At 38.1% G+C, this 15,162-nt stretch overlaps 1 protein-coding gene across 7 annotated transcripts in view; it reads left to right on the top strand.

Annotated features, from left to right (window-relative positions):
* LTBP1 (latent transforming growth factor beta binding protein 1) overlaps positions 1 to 15,162 on the top strand; it is a 187,540-nt gene that overhangs the window by 155,483 nt on the left and 16,895 nt on the right. For 6 of the 7 annotated variants that reach the window (XM_090135253.1, XM_031593368.2, XM_031593361.2 and 3 more), the window contains 6 exons: positions 2,204 to 2,329; positions 4,253 to 4,396; positions 8,880 to 9,062; positions 10,371 to 10,457; positions 13,540 to 13,668; positions 14,980 to 15,120. In XM_090135253.1, coding sequence (XP_089991379.1) covers positions 2,204 to 2,329; positions 4,253 to 4,396; positions 8,880 to 9,062; positions 10,371 to 10,457; positions 13,540 to 13,668; positions 14,980 to 15,120 — 810 coding nt within the window. The remainder of the gene's footprint in view (positions 1 to 2,203; positions 2,330 to 4,252; positions 4,397 to 8,879; positions 9,063 to 10,370; positions 10,458 to 13,539; positions 13,669 to 14,979; positions 15,121 to 15,162) is intronic. The other variant, XM_031593374.2, reaches the window with a different exon arrangement.

Below are 15,162 nucleotides of genomic sequence, written 5' to 3'. Positions count from 1 at the left end.
TCAGCAGTGTGAACGTCCTGTGGCTCAGGAACGTCTGTTATTAAACTATAGCTGGCCACTAAAAATACAAGCACTGCATTATTGTCTGTTTTCTTAAATTCCTGGCTGTCAATCCACCACTGCTTACTCAATTTGAATTCCCCTAACAGAGTTTTCTGAATAAAAGATATAGTGTTAAGACTTTTTTTTTTTACCAGATATATGAAACTCCAGATGGTCATGAGACTAAAAATTAACCTGAAATATGTCATGCAGGTCTAGTGCTCAGTAGCAAAAGTGAAGGTTCACAAAAACACAACTGTAACTGCTGGTGTACAAGTTTTATATCCACTCTCCCAGTAACTCTATATGCATCCTTTCACTATTCCATCATTGGAATACTTGACCTTTCACCTTTGACAGTGTCTTTAATGCAGATATATGTTGTTTGCTCTTACTGCTCAATTAATTCTACTGAGGAGGGTTAGTGGTAGACTTCAAGAAGTCCAGTATCCAAAAAGCACTCTAATTTTCACATTCAGTTCTTTCAGAATAAACACAGAAGCAATTGTATTCTTTGCCAAATACAAATTGCACTTTATAGAATTAATTTTGTCTGTTTAATAAATCAAGACATGAAGCTCATAAAAACTTCTACTGACAAAATCAACAAACCAAATAAAATATTCCACAAGTTCCATTTGCAAGTGTTTTTTAAATACAATTGATTATATTCATAAATTCAAAGATTTCAGTGTACTTAGTACATCCAGTTTTTGCATGAAATTGGCATTTTAGCTGAATGTTGTTAACCCGTTGATCAATTCAGTGAGAGATGAGTTTTCCTTCACTTACACAACCTTAAAATTATATTAGAGGCCTTTACATAAAGTACAATTCCACAATTTACTCAGTAAATACCAGAGGTATTTTTTTAACCTATTAATTTAAGAGTCCAGGTTACATGTTATGGATCTCTCTTCTGGTCTTGAAAATCGATATGCAGTTCTAAACCTGTCAAACTGCTGCTCACCTGCTCAAACACATCCTCTGTGCCAATGCAGGGTTCAGTCCTCCCAGCCCCTGACTTCAGTAAGTGCCTAAGGCTCAAGGTACACCATCACATGGTCTGCTCTAATGAGCAGGATTAACTAGGTAAATCAAAAGTGAGTTACTTTTTTTTTTACCATTTAAAATGTAATTATCTCAGAGGCACAGCAGAGAACATAATTCCTGGTGAACAGCAACCTTACTTACCAGTCACAATGGATTCTAGGAAAGAAATTTAGCAGCAACTTCTCCACTTCAAACTGCAGAGGAATTCAGAAAGCATAAGGTACTGATCCTAGTATACTGGCAGGTTCCGTTTTTTGAGCTAGTGTTCTTCCTCCTGAAAAACATACAGTGACATCTTAAATTACCACAGATGGTCAGGGCCTTGGCTTTAGGTCTTGATTTAAGTGAAGATAAAAACAATATATTCCTAGCACTTGTAATGCACTTACAAAAATAAACCACATTCTGTCACTAGGAGCTCTGCTTCAGTACAGGTTGGTGGGCAGCTGAGTCAAGAACAGACTTACTCATGCAGTGACTTGTAAGACCAGCAAACCACAAATGGGAGCTACAAATGAAAGGGCTGGTATAGAAAGCATGCCGGCATTGTAATTACTTTGCCTACCTACATAAGATTATTCATATGTGTAAACTTTGAGGATTAAAACCAGAAGGCACATGCTGCAGATATCTGCCACTTACACATGCACCACAAAATTTTCTTCTGTGCCAAGTGCCAGAATGAGATATGTTCAGCACTTCTAAGTCCCACATAAACTCTTTGGCCTGCGTTCAGCACTTCTGCAAAAGGAATGTAACCATACTCTTAAGCACTTCTTGCATGAGGGATTCAGTTTCAATGTTTAAACTGTGTCTTATTCTGTGCTCCGTAGCATCATGCCAAGGTTGGGCAGGTTGGTGAGGCAGTTGAAAGAAAATTGTTGTCTGACATGAGATATTTCCAGTGAAATTAACAGTGAAACAATTTCCAAAATCTTATGTCTTCCTACTTCACTTGAGGATTTTGGGTCTGTCCTTTGTGTATTCCTTTCTGTTGTGCAGAGGCATCACAGCTGTTTGCAAGAACAGCCCTTTGGTTGTTTTCCTGCACTCCTCATGAATATCTATTTTGATTGTCATATGGCTGATGTTAAATACTTCCTTGCAGACATTGATGAATGTGTGAATGGCACAGTGTGCGGCAGCCACGGGTTCTGTGAAAACATGGATGGCTCCTACCGCTGCCTCTGTTACCAGGGCTATCAGGACTCCCAGGATGGGCAAGGGTGTACAGGTGAGTTCCTACTTGCAAGTGGTCTCTCCTGTAAGGTTCTAGTAAGTAAAAAGCAGCTGATAAGCAAAATGCATTTCCTCACAAGAATGTATTCCTTTTTTCATCATTTTTACTGAAGTTGAGCTGTGCTTTGCTCACTGAACACTGTGCTAGGTGGAAATACAATTGTTTAGCCATGTAGTGAGAACTAATCACTAGAACTGTACAGAAACCAACAATAACTAAGCTGAACCACTCATTTTCTCTCTTAGAAAAAGATAAAAACACAAGAAACATACTGTTTCTGAATGTCAGAACCATGCATAGGTATAAATCCTGACTGAGTGAATTTAATGCTTTAGCCTATTTAAATGCAACATCTGTTTAGTCTCTTAACTGAATAACCAGAACTCAGTAGTACCTCCTACAGGAAATAAAGTTTGGCATGTGGTACATGCAGACTGAATTAAATGGCACGCCTCCCTAGGCACACTGTATTTGAACATATTTTAACATTGACTTCAAGCCCCAGGAAAGACACCCATCACCATGAAAAGTTGTGAGATTTTCATACATGTGTAAATAGCACCCATTTCTTTTTAAGTAATAGGTTTCTCTGTCTGTTGTTAATAGCAGTGTTTGGTCCTAATGAGTGGCTGAGGCAGCACAAGTTGCTAATAGAAAATTAGTACCAGATCAAGGAAAAGTATTCATTAAACAATTTCTTCAAGCCAGAATTAGGACGAAACTCAGTCTTTCAGTTCTTACCTTGTTTAATACACACAGTCTTGGAAATACGGTGGACAATTGTAAAAATGTTTATACATTTCAATGAAGGTTATTTAGCAAAAGAATTTTAGGAAAAATGTAAGTTCCTGGCCAGGCAATGTTCTTCAAAGTTAAAACGTTTATAAAAAATAAACATATACAAAGCAGTGTCAATCACATGAGTAGATTTTCATTCTTTCTGCAAAAAGGATAAAAGACTGCCTCACAAATTACACTTTAGACTGTACTCAATTATAGATATTTCTGAACCATAATGAAGAAATTATAACTTTCAGATTCTGTCACTAGTAGAAACACTAAGTAGTTTTCAATGGTAAACTTTAACAGCCTCAAAGGGAATAAAGTCATACTGAGAATATTTGGTGACCTTTGTTTAAACAGCAGACAACCCTCCCATCAACTGAAAGCATTTCAGGGTAGACTAATTATTAGGTATATGGAATCCAAGTTAAAAATATGTTACAGATTTTTTTGTTTGTTTAATAGTTGGCCAGTCACAGGTATTACTTTGGAGCATCTGAAGGTGGGAGAGGAAATTTGTGTAGGAAAATAACCCTTGTGGGCTGCAGAGCAGCCTGTGAGGACTCACACAGATACAGAACACATGCAGTGGAAGTGCAGGTGGAGAATTCGTTGTTCAGTGGATGTTCACTGGAAAAATGGGATTTTGAGATGAAAAGTGAACTGTCTTTTCATAGTGCAGTCTGTATTGCACCACTTATTTCACTCCCTGCATTTACTGGAAGTTTGATAATAAAGAGAACAAGTTTGGTTGTAGTAACTCTTCTAAGAAAACAAATGAAATGAGACTCGATCTTAAAGCCCGAGAAAATGGTGCTGAGAAAAATAAAGTATTTAGAAATGAAAAAGCAACCCCCCAAAAAAGAAACAAAAGAAAACTGGTGTTCCAGTCTACAAGCAGTACCCAAACAGCACCAATCTTTTTATAAACTGCACTGTGGCTTTCATGTACCTTTATTTCAAAGGGCCTAACTACTTGTTTATGAGCCCACTTAGGTATTAGTGAGGTTTTAATCCTTCCCCAGAGATCACATCTGAAATCAGGCAGACAACGTTGGCACGGATACAGCAGATAAAAGAATAAACTGTCAGTAGTGGCTTTGAATTGATTTATGTTTCTGCCTTTTCACCCAGATGTGAATGAATGTGAAATGCTGAGCGGGGTATGTGGTGAAGCCCTCTGTGAAAACGTCGATGGTTCTTTCCTGTGCCTGTGTTCTGATGAAAACCAGGAGTACGATCCCATGACCGGACAGTGTCGCTTCCGTACCTCACCAGGTAAAATGCCAGCAGATTTTTGAATGGTTGGCATGATTTTCAGTGAATATGTAATCTGTGCAAAGGTAAACTTGGTAGAAATTCTTGTGTTAATAACAGAAAACTAAAACTTTGTTGTCCTTGATATGTGTGCATGAGAGGAACTGTGTCTAGGACTAAATAATATTATCAGTGCATCATTAGCAGTGAAAATATACCAGAAGTACCTTTTAAAGTTTTTTATACCAACAGCCTCGGTAGCAATGGTGAACTCTTAGAGCAGTAAAGATCAAACAATCTCATATTTGCTGTGCTGTGACAATGAAATGACATCAACTGTACAGCATGAGTGATTTTTTTTAATTATTTTTATTTTTACAATGATCTATCAGTATTCTTGGACAATGTTCAAGGCAGAACATGATTAAAAACAAAATTTGTATATAGTGGTCTTCTCATAGCGTTAAATAGTACCAAATGTGAGTCCTCAGAAAAGGTGATTAGGAAAGCCTAAACACTGAATTGTCAGTGTCTGTGCACCCTTTGCACATTTTTTTCCATCTTTTGTCCTGTTTTTCCTCACTGTCCATCTTCAAAGATTTGAGAGTCTCGTTCAGGTGTTCTGGTTGCAAATACTTCTGCAAATACACTCTTTAAGAACAAACTTTGAACTCATGAATTTGCCTCCAGTTTTCTAGACTGATCTAGAAGCAAGCCAGTATAGGGAGCAAAAGAGAACAATTAACAAAGGAATTAACTTGGACATTTTTCCCCCTCTGGAATGTAAATCTTGGTATTTTTCTATTTTCTTCTAACACTGTAGTCAGATGTAGCTTTTGGAACACTTCAAAAAAACTGACTCTTCTGCTGGATGCAGACTTCAGAACTTAAAAAGCTGTGGCTATTTTCTGGTATCACTCAGACTTGTAAACAAGGTTGAAACATCTGTGACCCAAGTGCAACAAGTATTTAGATTGTTGAATATAGCACTCAGTAGCACTCAAGAATGTTGCCTGTGAAATGCCATAAAACAGCTAACTGACAAGCTGAAACTTCTATAAAATCCTATGGGAAAGATTCAGGCTTACAGGAATGAAAAAAAGGAAGATAGCTGAAGCAGAAACCCCAACAGGTGACAGATGAGGGGAAATGGCCTTAAGTTGCGCCAGGGTGAGTTTAGGCGAATATCAGGAAAAACTTCTTTACAGAAAGGGTTGCTAAGCACTGGAATAGGCTCCCCAGGGAGGTGGTTGAGCTATAGCACAATGTGAGTTTCTGTCATCTATGAAGACGTGGTCTCAGATACTGTTTGTAAACATGCATCACTTCTACTACTTCCTGAACTGTGTGTGTGCCTGTGTCTGTAATACACTGCGCACATGCATGAGGCGGTAGATTGCCACATGCGGAGCCAGTTGAGAAATCTGTAAGATTACACCTTGAGTGTAGGCACATACCAATATATTTTTACTTTATTTCTGAAAAAGGAGCTCAGAAAATGTGTTACTCGTGCTCAGACACTCGAGTCTTTGCTGAGGTTTTAGAAGTCATGAATTTGTAACGAATCACACATTTTCACTTTAACAACTACATCACTGATTCTGCGTGTAATTAAGAGACAGGTATGAGGTAGAAAAGATCTCATCAGGTAAATTTATTTTAAGGCTTTGCCTCAGACCATTACCTAGATAAATAAATGTGTATGCTACAGTCTGATCACATGCTAATGTCCTGATTACCCACTGAATCCTGTAATGCTAATGCACATTTTTGCATTGGTCGCGAACTGAAGCATATTGTTAGATCAAAGTTACATTAAGATCTTTAAATCTATTTCTGATAAATACTTCATGCTGCATCTAGCAGCAGATAGATTCTGTCTTCCAGGCTGTTAATTTAACAGTTGTGTCAACCTGATAAAATTACTTTACCTGAGTGCCTTAGATAGAGGGATATTTTACATTTTCTAGCAACAGCAAAAAATGCAAAACAAGCAACAGTACGAAATAGCAAGTCCATTTCCTATCGTATTTGGTTCAAATAGTTACTGAAACCACTTTCAAAAACAACCTGTTTACTAAATGGTTAATAGTGTATGAAAGAAATTATAAGCTTATAGACGTAGACTCATCTTGATTTAAAAAAACAACAATAATAAAATTTGTGTCTCATTTGCTTTCCAAACATTCATGAAGCCTGCTTGACTAACCCTCAGACACAGCTGTGTAAACAACAGACCTTTCAGCTGCTGAACAGATAATGGGAGGAAAAACCAACACATCGTATGTAAAATGGGAATAAACAATCACACCATGAGATTGTCTCCCCTTCCTCTTGGGGCAGCTTCTGGTGTTCTTTCTCTGGTAAACAGCATGAAAAGTGCCATGCATTTTCTCCTGCTAAAAGCGTTTGGCTTTGATTCAGTTAGACAGATGGCAGACGGCCAAAGAAAATGTATAATTTGGTAGCTCAAGTACTGCTCTCTCACCTTGGAATAACAGATTTAGTTCCCTAGTTTCTGTGACACACGATAGTCTTAACTTGGTTCCTATTGGACAACAGCTGATACCACAAAACCACCGTACTTTATGAAATTCAGCACATTATGGAAAATTGTAATTATCTGATGAGGGGAGACCACAGACTAAACTAACAAAGATGAAATAAGCACTCAGCTGGGTGTTTCCTTTAATGTACAACTTAGTTATACTGGCAAAGGAGCAAAGGAAAATTTGCCTTGTAGGTGGCAACATTGTACTACATTTAAGTAGAGGAGTCTGCCAGCTCCTCAATCTCCAAAAACAGACACAAGCGTTTTTCTGAGGAAAATAGAAATAAATCCAATTGTCTGTTTGGAATGAGAAGCCAAAAGAACTATTACACACGTTCATACTATTAGAGTGCAGTAACAGTCAGTCCTTATTGCTTTTTTGAAAATGAATCTATTATTTGCGTGCTCAGTAAAGCTGCCTCGTCTCACCTGCTTGCAAAATGAATACAGGAAGGCAGGACAGGTTTTAGGTATTCAGCTGGAGTTCATTCAGCATCTCTTGGGCAATCACTGCCTTTGAGCTCCCACCTCACAGCCATTCCTTTTTATGTGAGGGGGACAAGAAAAAAGATGCATTCTGTAACTTGTGCAAAGAAGCTGAGCATTGCCTCTGTGAGATGGCCAGAGGGAGGGGCAAACAGAAACAGTGGTCAAGTGAACGTGGTTCTCCCAGCTACACAGTGAGTTTGTACACTGGCAGCTTGAGTATCTTCTTGAGTTTTAATTTCCACCTGGACACGTTACTTGACAGTTCTCTGCTGCTTGGCGTATTGTGCAACAGACTGAGAAGAAACAGATGAAACAAACAGTGGAAAATCAGTCAATATGCAATTATTTGTAGTGTGTTTTTATGAATTTCAGTATTCCTAATCTAAGTGCTAGGCATGAGGCATTTCCCAAGAAGAAAAGGGAATGAACAAATCACCTCAAGGCTTATCTGAAACTCCAGAACAAAGTTTTTGTTTTGATTAATAAATGTGAGCGACTCAGTTACCTTACGGATGGCACACGAAAAGTTTGTCATATTGATCAAGTGCGATTAACAATTTTATGCGATAGTTTCTGTTACTGAGCTCTTGAAGAGAATTGTTATGTAAGTGCAAGGTTAGATGGACAGGATTCTGAAAATGTAGAAGCTTAAACTATGTATTTCTTTCAAACTCACTCCTTTGCGTACTTAAGGAGTGCCTTGCTTTTAAAAGTCTTTGACTGTTAATGTCTTTTATTGGATCTATGGGAAGGAGTGTTTTTCCTCAAGTCCTTATGTATATATAGCAGGAGAGGACCCACTCAACTGCAAAGGGCAGAAAATACTATTTCTTGGCTGGATGCCTGTAAAGCCTATTTTAAAGTAAAATGCAGAGTCAGTCAACTCGACATCTGCATTATATTTCTCTGCTTACTGCAGAGTTGCACAGTTACTTTTGCCAAAATCATGAAGGGCTTTGTTTTCAAGTATGGACTGTGCTTTTTTTCCCCAGTAAAATCAAAAGGAAATGTTCATTCTTTGGAGAATCAGTCCTTTCCAGTTTGTGCCTCAGCTTCTTTATTTGTAAAATGAGGTTGTGTAATGTTTGCTCATGTCTGTGAAGGGCATCAAGGTTCATACATGAAAAGCACCACATTGGGCATGATAGCTAGATAGTTAGCCGTGACAGCGGGTAGTTTGTGCATCACTTGAAAGTGAAGGAAATGCATGTATAACAAATTCCATTTTTGGCCAACTTGAAGAATGGGTCTGATAAAGAACAGTTATGAACTCCCATTGTTCTTTCCAAGAACAAAAAGGTGAAAACAGAATTAGTACCTAACTATTTTCTTCTCAGTCAGGCAACACTATTCTTCACTGCGGTGACTTCTGAACTGTGACTCACGTGACTCTCCTGTAAAACAAATCTAACAAATCTATTTATTTCACATGTCATCTTACACAGATGTTCTCTTCACTTTTAGAATTGCCAATAGAGCCTGATCAACATGAAGATGGGAAGAAGGAGTGCTACTACAATCTGAACGATGCTAACTTCTGTGACAATGTGCTCGCGTCCAATGTAACCAAACAAGAATGCTGCTGTACTTTGGGTGCTGGCTGGGGTGATAACTGTGAAATCTTCCCATGCCCTGTCTTTGGAACTGGTAAGATGAAGCTGTCCATCCACGCGTAAATTTTTGAAACACTGTATTTTTGTTAACTTTAGTATGCTTTGCTGTCAGAGAAAGCTTTCACATTCGATTCCATATTCTGTAGAATATCACCATGATTTTTTCAGGGGAGATTTCTGTAGAGGAAAAGTCAATAGGAATAATTCATATCTGGTCTTAATCCATTTGCTTTGCCACAGTTAACCTAGGGATAAAATGTTACCAGGCAGCATTATCTCCAATAGATCTTAAACAAAAATGGATTCTCACAGAAGGTATAGATGCAATGACATCATTTTAGTTAGATTTTTTTCCACAAGCTGGAAAACAAAGGTAAGCATCACATGTTTTTGAGTCTGTAGTTATTCTTCATAATGTTGTTTCTACATCACTATGAATTACTGATATATATTATGATGTTAGTTTTTCATTTTCCTACTTACTGATCAATACAGCTAATATGCCGTCTGCAGACTATCGTGTAACCTTTAAATATTAAATTAGGAAAACATAGCCATATGATACTCATCACAAATACTGAAAACAATACTTGAAATATAAACAGTGATGGCTGAAATTCAGAACCATCTGGAAAAAATCACGTTAAAAGAGAGCATGCATAAACTTTTTTATATTAAAGATTAGTTTCTACTCATATGCATCATCTTGTTTAGTTCCTGTTTTAACTGTAGTTTAAGATCAGTGAAACTGTAATGAAGCACATTAGGTAAACACTCTTCTTGGATAGGTTTACTTGAATCTGTACGGTCTCCAAGACACTTTAAACAATTATCCTCTGTTACCCATACAATGTTCTCCTGTTGCAGTTAATTATTGTTTTCACTGAAGTATATGCACAGAGGGTTTTATCTCAGTTGGGATGTGTCTACACTGCAGCTTGCAATGTAGCTCAGAAAGGCCAAAACTCACTTTAATTACAATAATTTTGCTACTGGCATTGTTATAACAGCAGTGCACCATGTAATCCAGTGAAGACTATATTTTTTGGACAAGAAGCTAGATAAATGAGTTTACATTCAGCTCTGTGATAGCTGGGTATCCTAGCTTAGTATCCTAGTTTTTCAAAGCCTCCTCTGCCAGTAGTGCTGAGAGCAGTAAAAAGTTGAGCTGTAGAATTAGTATCACCCATTTAGCTGAAGGTGTGCATGATGGCCTGATAGATGTGTATAAGGCAAAAGGTTGCCTCAGATTTCTCAGACTATCCTGAAACATGTATGTAACAAGTATATGCAAGTAGGTTTTTCTGGACAGCATAATTTTTGTTTTTTCCCTCTCTCGTAGCTGAATTCACTGATTTGTGTCCTGAAGGGAAAGGCTTCATTCCCTCTGAAGAATCATCTTATGGGCTTCTTGCTGAGAATTACAAAGGTCAGTACTGACTTGTATCAATTACTTCAGAGTTTCTGGTAGTTGATTGACTAGAAATGTGAGCTAGCAATGTAAACATATTCAAATTTTAGTAGGTGACAAAAACTGCTTGTGATATGGAACAGTGCTGAAAATCATCATTTGACAGATAGAATATCAATTATATGGTCTCTGTAATATTCCAGTTTATTTTATATTAAGTGCTATATATCGTAAGACTAGATGCCAAGACTGTAAACCTCAAATAGTCATTTATATACAAAATGCAAAGCAACCTTAACTGTGTAGATAAATGCGTGGGCAGCTGGGAGGAAGTGTTAAAATCAGACTTAGAAGAAAGAGTGAATATAAAAACTGACAGGAGTGCAGCAATGACATTTTCATTACAGAACTTCATGAAATTATTCCTGAACAATAGACTGTAGAGGATGTGAGTGACAGAAATCTGAGCCTGTGGGTGTGGCCAAGAGGGAGTTGACATCACTAAAAGAAGAGTGAAATCAGGGAAATTCCTGTTTGAAAAGTTGTCACTCATATTTCTGAAATCAGTTTTCCTCATCATATGGCGTCATGCACTGTATTAGTTAGCTAAAATGAAATCAATATATGGTGTTTGAGTTATGCAGTAACTGCAGTATCTTTAAAAAGTATATAAATTGTATATATTTTTTCCTATTAGAATCACTGTTTTACAAATCAAGAATTTATGTAGAAATTACTATGTGTTCCCATCACATAAAAATGCAGTAAAACTGGATATTTTTAAAAGAGCTAATATTAATAGAGGCATACTGTCACATGGTGGTTAAACATTGGCCAGAATTGCTTCTAGCTAAATCCCTGCTCTGGCAGTCTTAAATCTGAGAGATGACAAAAACTGATGGTGAAAGGTTTTCTTCATATGATTGTTATCTGTACATTTTTTTAACTGTCCTTCCTCAATGACCAGGATACTGATAGGTCATCTTTCCTATCCAGTTAGTGAATAGTTCCATTCTCTGCTCTCCTTCTATCTTTCAGTGTTGTCCTCATGAAGTATTTATTTGTACCTTTCCTTGCTTTTCACAAATTGAGGAACATGCTGTACTTTACTTCACAGGGACGTGGAAAAGATACTGAAAGTTGTGAGGCACTAATACCCAGATTCATTCAAACTCATTTGGGCATTTAAACTGGGCTCTCGTGTAAGATCTTCACTCTCTAGAGTTGTCTCGTTGTTGACCAATTTAGAGTGAGTAAAGAAAAAGGTGTCATGGGATCACTCCAGACCTATGACTGATGACATGAGATGGCTAGGCTGACAGTTTCCATCTAGACAAGTCAGGATACTGTTACAGAGCTTCTCTCAAAGCACCTAACGTTCTGTGAGGGTATGTTTATTTGAGGATTGTTTCAGCATGTTATTTATCTGTAAAGAGATTTCTGTAGACTTTGGACACAGTGTGTGCACACGATGTCCAGGTCTCAAACCAAATCTGCATTGGTTTTGTTGTGCTGCCTCAGGGTTGGTAACATCTCTAGCTGCCATGAGTACTGGAGGACGGAAATATTTCATCTGGAAATATCCTCAACAACTCCTTGCCATAATGAGACTCCTTCTGTTTTTATAAGTTTATTTCTTAATAACCTTAGGAACGGCACAGAGGACAGACAATAAATGGACAAGTCCTTTTAATAATGTGATATTGCTCTGTTACTCTAACTTGTGTTTCTGTTGCTCTTGTCAGCAAACTTTTCCATATAGGAAAAGCTCCTGTTTCATTTGAAATTATCTGTCAGAAGTGAATATGCTCAGCCAGGTTCTCCCAGTTTTCCCCAGACAGACACATACCTCTGTTCCACAGCAAAAAGAAATACATGTACAGACATCCAGCTAAATAATATTTCTTATTAATCTTTGCATTGCTGCTAAACAGTCCAACTTAACATACTTAATGTTTGAAGCCACTTAGAGGGGCTGGAAGAGTAACTGTAAAAATAAATAGGTTTATTGTTCTTTCAGTTCCTCTGGAAAAGTATTTGAATAATTTGCCTTTAAAACTGATGTACGACTGGAAATGACAGTTTGAGGCTGAAGTATATATTGCCCTAGTGTAAATGGGGAGTAAATCTATAGAAGACAGTGGATTGAGACAACTGGTATTGAGAGAAAATCACCTACTGTACAGTGTGCTTGTTATTGCTGTTTTTATACCAACCTAGCTTCAACAGAGTGCTTTAGCAGTCTAGCAGATAGGTTGAGCAAATGAAAGAGAGTTGGAAAAAAAAAGTGAATGGAATTCCAACACTAACAAATACATAAATACACAGCTGGGAACAAAAAATGTGTACAACTGCGAAATGGTACGTATGAGCTGGCATATGTCTGATGGGAAACCTCCCTGAAAACATTTAGCCTCATCTGAAAGTGTGATGGATTCTCTTTGTCACTTGGTGGCTCTAGGAGCTGCAGCACTGCATTTTGCAACAGACACAATTATTTCTATGGGGGAGGAAGTCTCCAGTGAAGTTTTTGATACGTTTAAATATTGAAATCACTAACAGTGCCGATAGGAGGATTCTCTGCTACACACAGCAGCTGTCAAACTGCGGGGACAGAAAGAGAGCAGCAACAAAAGTCAATAAGCATAACTGCTTAGTTAGTTCTGTAGTAAGATGATGTGATTTGATTGGACTTCATGGTGAGAATCCCTTGTGTAAAACAGATTATATTGAAAAGCATAGGCCTGGCCATATTGAGTCTGTTTTGTTTGCCTGAAGACTAGATAGAGGAGCTGCAGGCTCTCCCAGTGTCACAGGTTTTACTCTGTGCAGTTCGTCTACCGTGTGTATGTGCCATAAGAGTTACTCTGACAAGAGAAAGTTATAGTGCACAAGTTTTCTCTTTTCTATTTTGGCTATCTGCAAACCATTAACTCTTCTGTATCAGATTTATTTTTTTCTATGAATATCTGTGTTGCTAGGCCCCACTGTTTAAAGTGCACTTTACTTGAACAGACGAGTACAGGCTTTATTCCATTCTGCTCTTCTGTGTGGCCTTGTAATAATTATGATAATGCAGCCTTTAATGTTTTCTTTTCAGATGCTGATGAATGCCAGCTCTTTGGACAAGAAATCTGTAAAAATGGCTTCTGTTTGAATACACAGCCAGGTTACGAGTGCTACTGCAAACAAGGCACATACTATGACCCTGTTAAGCTCCAGTGCTTTGGTAAGTTTATTTAAAGTGGTCCTGTCACTGTAATGGTATGCAGATGGGCAAAACAAGCAGACTCAAACAGCTGAATTCCCATCAGAACTGTAGTACTCCCAGTAAGGGGAGAGGTACACAGGGCCTCCAAACTCCTGTAGTAGCAGCTTTTTCAGAGACTCTGGGTCATTTCTTTTCCCTTCTGCTTGGCTGGGCAGCAATTTTGGCTGACATGGTAATGGCATGCAGAGCAGAGTTTACTTTATTTGCTTCCTTTCTTAGCAAATTGCTCCTGAGAGTTTGCATCTCCAAAACAGCTCCTTGTGCTCCCTTGAGTGTAGTTTAGAGCTGCTACCAGCCCTTATCCAGGCAGCACAGTGACTGGAGGTTGCTCCCTCCCTATAAACACACACTGCTGCTTTACTGCACCAGCTAGTATTTAGCTTTCTGCTCTTTGCACATGGGGCAAACACTTGAAGTCAGTATAGTGAAGCCCACCATACATTTGTTAAGCATGCTGGTTTTAGTATAATAAATCAACAGAGGTATGGGTTTTTTGTTTGTTTTTAAGGACAGATTATTTTCCACAAGGAGTTAATATGCAATGTGAAATTACAGTTCAGGTCACTGAAGCTCAGTTTAGTCCGCAGAATTTTGTACTCCTTTGGTTCTGGTATTCAGCTAAAAATTAGTGTGACCCTGGTTTTTATTTTGTAAGCAAATAACTTTGTAAAATGTGCAGAATAGCATAATGAAAGGAAGTAATTTTTGCAACCACAATCAGAGTGCCTTTCACCTTGGGTTTCTAAGATTGTTTCTTTACAAAGTTTCGTTGGTTTTGTTTTTGTTTTTCTTTGCTAATTTAAGGTAATGTAAAAATCTTTTAAGTAAGGCCTGTTCTTCCCTTTGGGCTAAATTTCTGCTTTTCTTCTCCAACCCAAACTAAGAAACATTGTGGCCAGATAAGTTAATCCTTCCTTCTGATGAGCTCATGAAGAGTCTCAGAGAGTATGCCCACCTCTAATGCCTGCTAGTACTATCCCACAGGGATAGGAACTTGCGAACCAGCTGCAGCTGTGCTGGATGCAGGGTATGCCTGGCACTCCTACCTCAGCAAGCCTCCTCATCCAGATGCTTCCTGGTATCTGAGGATTAGAGATCAGCATCCTGCTCATCTGTCTGTTCTTTTTTACGGGCACAGGCAGGATTTCAGTACTTAACAGAAGACATGCAGGGAAATCTGCTCCTAATGTAAGAAAATATAAACACTGATTAACACGATGCAACTGCTTTGTGCTGGCTTTCCTTGATACATTTCCTTCCATTTTAAAGACACGGATGAATGTCAGGACCCAAACAGCTGTATTGATGGCCAGTGCATTAACACAGAAGGATCTTACAACTGTTTCTGTACACACCCAATGGTTTTGGACGCAACAGAAAAGCGATGCATCAGACCAGCAGATTCAAGTGGTATGATCCATTATATATATTCCTAGAGTGAGTACACCTCTA

The sequence above is a fragment of the Phasianus colchicus genome, chromosome 2 (genome assembly GCF_987193195.1).
Source record: "Phasianus colchicus chromosome 2, bPhaCol1.hap1.1, whole genome shotgun sequence".
Lineage (NCBI taxonomy): Eukaryota > Metazoa > Chordata > Aves > Galliformes > Phasianidae > Phasianus > Phasianus colchicus.
This window is presented reverse-complemented; position numbering and strand designations above follow the sequence as displayed.